This window comes from Limulus polyphemus, unplaced genomic scaffold, assembly GCF_000517525.1.
Source record: "Limulus polyphemus unplaced genomic scaffold, Limulus_polyphemus-2.1.2 Scaffold2772, whole genome shotgun sequence".
NCBI classification, from domain to species: Eukaryota; Metazoa; Arthropoda; class Merostomata; order Xiphosura; family Limulidae; genus Limulus; species Limulus polyphemus.
In genome coordinates, this window is record NW_013668382.1 from 34,720 (window position 1) to 46,082 (window position 11,363).

The following is an 11,363-nucleotide window of genomic DNA, read 5'->3' on the forward strand; positions in this document are numbered from 1 at the left end:
AACAAATATCTGTACAGGTGTGTTTATATGTAGTTTAGAGGAATATCAACTCTTCAGCTGACAAACAATAACAAATATCTGTACAGGTGTGTTTATATGTAGTTTAGAGGAATATCAACTCTTCAGCTGACAAACAATAACAAATATCTGTACAGGTGTGTTTATATGTAGTTTAGAGGAATATCAACTCTTCAGCTGACAAACAATAATAAATATCTGTACAGGTGTGTTTATATGTAGTTTAGAGGAATAAAATTATTGTAAGAAGATTTAATAGCAATCTTCTCTTTAAAATAGTAACTCATACTAGAGTTTTGTTTTTATAGAAACAACATACAAGTTTCCACATTAAAAAATTTCCATATCGCACAGTCATGGTAAAGGTTATTGTCTTACGTTTTGTAGTTATTAATACAGTGGGTTCGCTTGGTTCACTCCTTCCAAAGACATTTTCTGCATATACTCTGAACTCATAATCTTTGCTGGGATTCAAGCCAGATATAGTGATGTTACAAAACCTATACATAGATAGTCAAGGTTACTTCAGTCTCTCAGTTAAAATCTCTAAAACTATATACAATTGCCTAAGTAATGCACAGATATGGTATTCCTTCTTAGTTCTTGAAAAGTAACATGTTCATACTATCACATCCTTCATAAAAGTACTTGTTTTTACAATACTCTTTCATATGTACCTCTCCTTTTTTCAAATAATATTATTAAAGGCTGCATCTTCAGGTTACAAAACAATTATTAAATTATGAATGCATAGGAAGGCAATCATTAAGTTAACTTTATCTTCACATGAACCTATCCTTGAAGTTACTACCTATATTTATATATGATTTGGCTGCTTCCATGAGATTGATTTAGGAACTTGTAGGTGATTGTTTACTCCTTACGAAGCTGTAATAGTGAAATATTCAGGAATAAAATTATATTCTGGAGATAAAGGTCAAAGTTTATTTGCATTAATAAATATGTTAAGCAATATCCTGTTGTAAACTTTGTATCATGGCTCAACCATTTGAAAGACATGGCCCTAGTGAGATATATTTATCTAACTTAAAAGAATTGGATGCAGCAAAAAACTGTCAGAAGTAAAGTACTGTGAAAATGCAACTTGTCTTGTAGGACAGCTGTCAAGTAGGAAAAAAAATGTGTATACTAAGTTTAGAAAAAAGGTTGATAATTCAACACCATAATAAAACTTAGACAGGAATCACTTTAAGAAAACGTAAACCTTTTTTTTAATATGTAAATGTTTCAATGCTTGAAATGCTATATAAAACACACCTTGAATTTCCACAACGAATCCAGCTACTCATAGGCACCTCTCGTTTCTCTACCAGGTAGTTAGTGATGTTGCTACTGCCATCCCAGAGTGGTGGCTTCCAGGTGATAGTTACAGAGTCTTCATACACATTTTCTATAACAGCAAATCTTGGAGCATCTGGTTTATCTGGTATTAAAAATTCAATACAGGTTTGGTGACATCCTTTTGTAAACTGAACTCTTGAAGAATTAAATGTATTAAATATATGCATTAATCAATTCAAACTACATACTGCATTGTAAAACAGGGAAATTCCAGTTTACGTTAAATTCCAACATTCCAAAAGATGGTAAAAAATGTTGCAATTTTCTGTAAATAGATCAACTGACATGTCTTGTTTTTTAGACAGAGGATTAAGTTGATTGGTTGACTAATTGGTTGACACAAAGCTACATAAGGGATTATCTGTGATCTGCCCACCATGTGTATTGAAACCCAATTTTTAGAATTGTAAATCTCACTTACTGCTGGGCTACTTGGGGGCAGAAGAGTAAGAGGACTTAAGATATGTTTTCTTTAGTATATTGATTAAATATATATAACGTCCTTTAAATGGCATGTTTGGTGTATTAGTTACTGGTCTAACATAAATTTGAATTATTGTTTCTTCTTTAAACACAACAAATAACAGATTTAAAGTTGTGACAATTTCTGAATTTCCAACCAGATGCTACATTTGACTTGGTCAATATTTTTGTAAGATGGGGCAAACACAGAGAATATTGAAAAGAAATTGTTCCCTGATAACTGAAAGGGGGTAAATCATCAGAGGTTTACAATCCTGAGGGTTTTAGTTTACACTTTGTTGAACTAAAGTTTAACACAAAAACTCCATTACTTGTAGAATCTTCAGAATATATATGTCTTTTCACTAAAACAAATAATGATAAAGTATTATTAAAATTCAAAATATTAGATTAAGTAGCTATAACTAGGTGGCTCTTAATACCACATGAAAAAGATATGCCTACCACTAATTTGGATCTTTATGATTGCAGAGTCCACTCCAAGTTCATTTTCTGCCATTAATCGATACGGTCCATTGTCTGCCTTAGTAACATCCCTGATAGTCAAGATGGCATGTCGATCGGTTACCTTGATGTTATAGTGAGCCCCGCTCTCAATCACCTCGCCCTCCTGTGACCATCTAATGGTGGGCTTTGGGAAGCCCGTGAAGGGAATTTTTAGAACAACATTTTCTCCTTTTTCAAAACATGCTAGTTCCCGGAAGCGAGGTGGCACATTAATGTGAGGAATAGCTGTCAAAATTAGAATTGTTTTGTAATTTTTATATCTTGTAAAATAACTTGAAATAGCAAAACCTAATGTTGAAGTTGAGTCAAAGCTTATATAAAACATGATCTTGGGTGGTATCAAAACAATGCAAGTAACTAGACAAGCTGAATAAAAGATTTCAACAGGAAAATTATGTAAAATGAAGGGAAGCAATGTTAATTCAGCTGTAATATAAAATTTTCCCTTGAAGCTTCTTCTCAACACACATAATGTTCTTCTACAATGAATGTCTCAGTTAAACAAGAAAACTATGTAAAATTCTGGGAAACAATGTTAAATCACCTGTAACATAAAATGTTCACCTGAAGCTTTTTCTCAACACACATAATGTTCTTCTACAATGAATGTCTCAGTTAAACAAGAAAACTATGTAAAATTATGGGAAACAATGTTAAATCACCTGTAACATAAAATGTTCACCTGAAGCTTCTTCTCAACACACACAATGTTATTCTACAATAAAGGTCTAAGTTAAAAGTGTTGCTCTGAATATTTATTGAAATTTCATACACTCTAATCACAAAGGTTTTTTGCATATTAATCATTTACCAATATTAAATTTACAAACTACTTACTTTTGATAACAAGCTCTGCACGAGATGTTCGAACTCCTCCCTTGTTGATTGCTCGACAACTATACTCATCAGCATCCTCACCATACACTTCAGAAATCATCAGTATGTGGTTGTCTCCCTCATGGATAATGGAGTACTTACCACCTTCAAACAGTTCTCTCATTCCTTTGTACCTAGAAGTAAATACTCGAAATCAACTACTGAATTTATCACAAAAACGTAAATAAAAATATAAACTTGTGAGACAAGAGAGAAAATACACAGCTCATATTACTAAATGTGATTTCTAGATTTTTTATATCAAAGAAGTAACAGCTTTAGAAGCAGTAAGACAGCCACTAGTGTTGAACGAATAGAAACAAATACCAACTTCAGAAGCAGTAAGGTAGCTAATAGTGTTGAACTAACAAATACAAGTGCCAACTTTAGAAGCAGTAAGGTAGCTAATAGTGTTGAACTAACAGAAACAGATACCAACTTTAGAAGCAGTAAAGTAGCCAATAGTGTTGAACAAACAGAAACAAGTACCAACTTTAGAAGCAGTAAGACAGCCACTAGTGTTGAACTAATAGAAACAAATACCAACTTCAGAAGCAGTAAGGTAACCAACAGTGTTGAACTAACAGAAACAAATACCAGCTTGAGAAGCAGTAAGGTAACCAACAGTGTTGAACTAATAGAAACAAATACCAACTTTAGAAGCAGTAAGGTAGCTAATATTGTTGAACTATTAGAAACAAATACCTGCTTTAGAAGCAGTAAGGTAGCCAACAGTGTTGAACTATTAGAAACAAATACCAACTTTAGAAGCAGTAAGGTAGCTAATATTGTTGAACTTAGTTCAACACTGTTGGCTACCTTACTGCTTCTAAAGTTGGTATTTGTTTCTAATAGTTCAACAATATTAGCTACCTTACTGCTTCTAAAGTTGGTATTTGTTTCTAATAGTTCAACACTGTTGGCTACCTTACTGCTTCTCAAGCTGGTATTTGTTTCTGTTAGTTCAACACTATTGGCTACCTTACTGCTTCTAAAGTTGGTATTTGTTTCTAATACCTTACTGCTTCTAAAGTTGGTATTTGTTTCTTTAGTTCAACACTATTGGCTCAGAAACAAATACCAACTTTAGAAGCAGTAAGGTAGCCCAATAGTGTTGAACTAACAGAAACAAATACCAACTTTAGTTACAGTCTTTGCTTAGGTGGTTGTAAATTCCAGAGTTATTGAAAGGGCTGATATGCACATGCTCTTTGAGTCTAGTAGCTATAATTCGATTCATTAACCCAAAATAAACTTGTCTACAGTAAGGACACAGATATTCATATACTACCAGCGATTGTTTTGAAAGAGGTATTTTGTCTTGAAATAGGAACAAATTACATATACATTTGTTCAGTTTGGAGATCATTCTTAGGATGACTTAGGGATAAGTTGATTGCAAAATCCTTTTGATTATATTTTTTAGTTTGATGCCATGGGAACCATTAAAGGGTAACACCAAGTTGATAGGACATTTAAAAATATTGAGGTCAGGAATGTTGGGGTTGTAAACCTTATTGTTATATTCAAAAATACTTTTGTTTGAGGGCTAGAGGGAAGGCATTTTTAATCAAATATTTTCTAATATTGATAAGTTCATAATGAAAATAACCATAAGAGATGGTTCAAACCCAAACAAACATATATGCAATTTTTTCCTATTTAAAGACAAAATAACTCCTTCAAAAAATTGCTGATAGTATACAAACATTTGTGTCCTTGCTGCAGACAAGTCTATATTGGGTCAACGACTTGAACCTTAGCTACCAGAATCAAGGAGCATGTGCATAACAGCACTTTCAATAACTCTGGAATTTACAACCACCTAAGCAAACACTATTACTAAAAACCAAACAGTGAACATTTCAGAATAATAAACTCAGCAAAAAATGACTGGACACTAAGAAAAAGGGATGCACTCCTAATTCATAACGTACAACCTAAGCTGAACAATCAACTAGCTACATCACTGCATCTCAAACTATTATCAACTCATCACGCCTGAGATGGTCAAAAAGTGAAAACTTCATCCAATAAACAACAGTCAGATAACAAACTAAACCCAGAGCATTTCTAGTTAACACTAACAAAAATGTAAATTCAGTAAATTAACTGTTTTATATCCTACTGTGTTGAACTACAAACAACTAGTGTCTTTTTAGAAGAACATATAATTCAACTCCAAACTTAAAAGTTATAAATAGAACAATTTTTTCAGCATTCAAGATTAAAAAGTAGGGCACAGCATGTCTTAAACACTTTTAAAACTGTGTTAAATGACAAAGGTTGTAATAATAACTGATGTATTACATATTTAAAAGTTTCCATATTTAATAATATACAGATCGTGATTTGTATATTGGAAACACTGAATTGTTCATATCAGACAGATAATGACTCATATACATGAAGTCAGTTATTTAAGTTTTCTTTCACTTATACACTGAATATCAAATTTTTCCAAACTATCATATCTTAGCATTTAACAATTGAAACAAGTCCATATTTTATAATGCTCTTACGTTCTATTCAAAATATTTAGAATTGATTTGTTTCTGTTCTGAAACTTAACAGTTTTGATACATAAGAAGAATAATTTACCATCTAACTTCTGGTTTAGGATTCCCATTAAGTCTACAAACCAGCTCCATACTCATATTGTACAGTTTTCATATAAAAATAAGTATAATTTACCATGTAACTTCTGGCTTAGCATTCCCCACAACTTTACAGATCAACTTTGCACCCTTATTCTACAGTTTTGATACAAAATACATAGAATTTACCATATGACTTCTGGTTTAGGATTCCTATCAACTTTACAGACCAGTTCTGCACCCTTATTCTACAGTTTTGATACAAAATACATAGAATTTACCATGTGACGTCTGGTTTAGGATTCCCATTAAGTCTACAGACCAGCTCCATACTCATATTCTACAGTTTTGATACAAAATAAGTATAATTTACCATGCAACTTCTGGTTTAGGATTCCCATTAAGTCTACAGACCAGCTCCATACTCATATTCTACAGTTTTGATATAAAATAAGTATAATTTACCATGTAACTTCTGGTTTAGGATTCCTATCAACTTTACAGATCAGTTCTACACCCTTATTCTACAGTTTTGATACAAAATACATAGAATTTACCATGTGACTTCTGGTTTAGGATTCCTATCAACTTTACAGTTTTGTAACTTTTCTACAGTTTTGATACAAAATAAGTATAATTTACCATGTGACTTCTGGTTTAGGATTCCTATCAACTTTACAGACCAGTTCTGCACCCTTATTCTACAGTTTTCATATAAAATAAGTATAGTTTACCATGTAACTTCTGGTTTAGGATTCCCCACAACTTTACAGACCAGTTCTACACCCTTATTCTACAGTTTTGATACAAAATACATAGAATTTACCATGTAACTTCTGGTTTAGGATTCCCCACAACTTTACAGACCAGCTCCATACTCATATTGTACAGTTTTGATATAAAATATGAATAATTTACCATGTGATTTCTGGTTTAGGATTCCCTACAACTTTACAGACCAGCTCCAAACTCTTATTCTACAGTTTTGATATAAAATATGAATAATTTACCATGTGATTTCTGGTTTAGGATTCCCTACAACTTTACAGACCAGCTCCGCACTCTTGTTCTCAATAGCCATAACTTTTCGAAGTGGAACAATAAACTCTGGTGGAGTAGCCGCTATGAGGAAGAGATAAACCAATCAGTCTTTAGTCAAAACAGAGAAATACATTACTATCTTTAATTTGATAGTACATATACGTACGTATATTAACTCTTTCAACACGAGGTCAGTCTAACTGACAAACCTCGTAACCAATCAGTCTTTATATTAACTCTTTCAACACGAGGTCAGTCTAACTGACAAACCTCGTAACCAATCAGTCTTTAGTCAAAACAGAGAAACACATTACTATCTTTAATTTGATAGTACATATACGTACGTATATTAACTCTTTCAACACGAGGTCAGTCTAACTGACAAACCTCGTAACCTCGTAACCAATCAGTCTTTAGTCAAAACAGAGAAACACATTACTATCTTTAATTTGATAGTACATATACGTACGTATATTAACTCTTTCAACACGAGGTCAGTCTAACTGACAAACCTCGTAACCACTTTGTACTCGTTAAAGCTTACATACTATCACTTTAAATACAGTATGTGCATCTTCACAAAATTTAGTAGACTTTTAGCAAACATTACATGTCATTTGTACACAGAAAACTAGTTTTTTAATGAAGTATTTTTACTAAAGATTTGTCTGTGAATATATCGATTTTTTTTTTTGTCGACGTGCAAAGTGAATTTTGAATTAAGATTAAAAATACTTTTCTCTGTCTTAAAAATCTCAAATTTAATTTGTGTAACTTCCAAACCCTCCTAATTAAATATAAAACTTTCTTTTTCAGTAAAACTATATATTTTATCTATTATTACCACTACCCTAACAATATGTTTGATTTTTCAGCCTGTTGATAAATCATCAAAGTGTAATATAAAGATGTAAAATCAGAAATAAAATGAGCAGTTGTGCTCTTTTTTTTCTTCTCTTGAGAGTTTGAACTGCTAAACATTGCACTTTTATTTTCTGTGTTTATTTTACCGTCAACGACTGAAGTAGAAACCCGCTGAAAATAATGCAACACATAACCTCTTGTGTCATTAGACTGCCTATGTGACAGTGTAATATGATACTCTTGAGAGCAACAAAACATGCTTGAAGAAATAAGTCGACTTGACCCCTGCACCAAGAACACAATGTGGAATTTATCAGCTTATGTATTCTACAATGTTTACAACAAGAATTCCCCAGAGTAATAAGATTACACTTTGAATCTGTGAATATCTTTATTATAAGGTTCTGAGCCAATCCAATAAACATTGCAAGTGTTTCAGTATTGGTCATCCTTCTAGGATGTTTGGAATTTAGTAGTCTACTGTATAGGCATACAAAGAAAATACTGTTGCTCGTGGTTATAAATTCCTATTTTCCTTTCAGCAAACTTATTCATCAACTAATGAATACTATTTATTCACAAATGCTTAAATTTTAGTTATTTTTATTAAAACATAGAAGAAGAAATAAAAAATACTTCGAAAGACAAAGATTTCAAGTACTTACAGTGCTATGAGATTTTGTGCTTGTGCATCATATGTGCTAAGCCTTGCTGTAAGCCTCATTTATTTTCCCGAGTGGAGGGCGAATAGATTTTAATTTTTGTTGGTTTCAAATGTATATTTTAGAAAACAAAATAATTATCAACTTACTATATTATTGCACACAAACCCCTGTAATTTATCTGAGTTTCTAAACAAGCTATATATGACTTTAAAAATCTCACAACTTAATCATTACATTTCAACACTTTGGGTGAAATGATTACTTTAACTTAGTCCTCATACTTTAATAGTTTCAGTGAAATTATGACTTTCTCCTTCAAGCTATTTCAAAAGACTGTCAGATTTACATACACAGGAAGCTGCTCTTTCTCTTGGTAGTAAACACTTAGTCAAAAGAAGTAGGTGGGACTAGACAAGAGGTGTCAAAAGAATGGAGTTGTTGGAGGAGCCACTCTACTAGATTGGCTTAATATATTGACATCTCAGCAAATCAACGAGATGAGAGGTTCATATTTTATATTCTAGCTTGTCTGTATCTCAAATTTGAGTTTCTAATTTGTTAATCACTGTACACATTGTATGGTAGGTGTAATATGTATATATACTGAGCAACAAGACAATAGGAGGTAATATGTAGCAAAATCACTGTACACATTGTATGGTAGGTGTAATAAAATATATACTGAGCAACAAGACAATAGGAGGTAATATGTGACAAACAAAAATGTATATTTAACATTTTTTTCTTTATATTTCCTTTCAAAGTAAGAAATTAAAACATATGTAATATTAAAATTTGAATTAAAAACTGTGTTTTGATGTCAGTTCCATTGACATAAGTAATGGTACAGTTATTTAATAAAATTTTGAAAATAACTAAAAGGTCATGACATGCACTCTTTAACCTGCCTGCAGTGAAATGGTTAATAAAGCACTTATTATGAAGAATTTAAGTTAATTGTAAATCTAATTTTAAATTAAAGAGTCAATTAGTGTGTATCTATGTAACACTGTTCAAAATAAATGAAATAATCACATACATAACTTTAAAAGTAATAAACTCTATTCAAAACTCCAACAGCTGTTTAACTTTTAAATGTACAATATTATATTGTCTCCCTAAACATAAATTACCGCTTGGATCTTTGATCTTAACCGATGTTGAATTCACTGATGGCGGACTACTTCCAGCTTCATTTACAGCAAACACACGGAATTCATACTGTCTGTCTTCTATTAAATTTGAAATGTTGATCTGAGTTGGAACACAAAGGAATTGGTTCACCTTCTGCCAAGTCTGTGTACCGTATTCTCGTTTATCTATCCAGTACCCTTGTACTCGTGCTCCTCCATCAGATTCAGGTTTTTCCCAGGACAAATTCACAAAATCACCTCCAACTTCAGTTACTGTTGGAATTCCAGGAGCCAAGGGAGGGTCTAGAACAAATGTTTCAAGTATACAACCCAATCAACACCTACTACTAGTAACAAATTTTCATGAAAATTATATCTTTTTTTTTGTTGTTTCATAAGCAATACATGATTTTTTTCCATTACATTATGGAGGTTTAATGTGTACTCTGAAAAATGATTCAATAAAACTGAACATCTTCATTGGAACAATTCTTAAAAAATATGCAAATTTAAACTGTAATTCAGAAATAAAAAAATAATCAAAAGCTTACTTTTTGGGGAACTTAGATAAATCTATACACTATGTTAAAAAAGTACTTCAAATATTCCATATTTAATAAATCATTATAAGGTTAATAAACAAAATTTCTGATAAGTAGCATAATTTACTTTAACATGACCATTCTTTGTTACTAGAGTTCATTAAAATATCAATTTTTTTCAAGTAATAGACACTGATCATTTTTCAAAAATTTTTCAAAGGTTGAAAAGCTTCATAATGGATTTATCTTTCAAATGCTAGAAATATATTTGTTCTAATCCTACTTTGCCATATTTAGTTTCCTTACACTTACAAACCAATATTACTTACCAAATGTTAGAAATACCTTTGTTCTAATCCTACTTTGTCATATTTGGTTTCTTTCTTGACTTAATCTGTTTACTTATCTAAGAATAACTTTAGTTTCTTTACATATACAAACCACTATTACTTACCAAATGGAAGTTTGGCAATTATTGGATTAGCACCCTCTAATGGCAAACTCTGTCCATTTTCATTAACTGCCATTACTCGGAAGAGGTATTCTCCGCCTTCTGTTAACCCCTGGACTACACATTTGACATCCTAGTAGATACATTTACCAAACTTTTGTTAAACATCTAACTTACTCAAACACATGAGTTATGAACTCTAAAATGTCTATTATATAATTTTCATAATTGTGAAATATTTTCACTAGCTGTACATAAAAAACATGGGACAACAGTTTGGTATTAAAAATGTACACATACACATACACTTTTTCGCAACTATATTTATGAATGAGTAAGTATTTATGCATTTATCTAATAACAGTAAGTAGTTACCCTCCATTGACTTAATCTGTTAACTTATCTAACAACAACTTGTAATTACTCTCCACTGACATAATTTGTTTGCATATGTAAAATATCCTGTTGTCACCCTTCTCTGGCTTAATCTGTCTATTTATCTAACAATAGCTTGTAGTTACCCCCCATTGACTTAATCTGTTAACTTATCTAACAACAACTTGTAATTACTCTCCACTGACATAATTTGTTTGCATATGTAACAACATCCTGTTGTCACCCTTCTCTAGCTTAATCTGTCTATTTATCTAACAATAGCTTGTAATTATCCTTCAATGACTTAATCTATTTACTTACCTTTCACTGACTTAATCTGTTTAATCATATAAAAATACCTTATAGTTATCCTAAACTGACATAATCTGCTTACTTATATAACAACAGTTTATTGTTTCCCTTCATTAGTTAAATTTGTTTACTTATCT

The 11,363-nt window shown here is 31.6% G+C and overlaps 1 protein-coding gene across 1 annotated transcript in view; it reads right to left on the reverse strand.

Moving 5' to 3' along the window:
* Positions 1-11,363, reverse strand: part of LOC106467866 (twitchin-like) — a gene marked incomplete at both ends in the record, with an annotated part of 159,370 nt that overhangs the window by 34,180 nt on the left and 113,827 nt on the right. Inside the window, 7 exon segments of the mRNA XM_013928247.2 lie at positions 397-518; positions 1,297-1,462; positions 2,308-2,595; positions 3,208-3,380; positions 6,854-6,965; positions 9,547-9,849; positions 10,543-10,672. Coding sequence (XP_013783701.2) covers positions 397-518; positions 1,297-1,462; positions 2,308-2,595; positions 3,208-3,380; positions 6,854-6,965; positions 9,547-9,849; positions 10,543-10,672 — 1,294 coding nt within the window.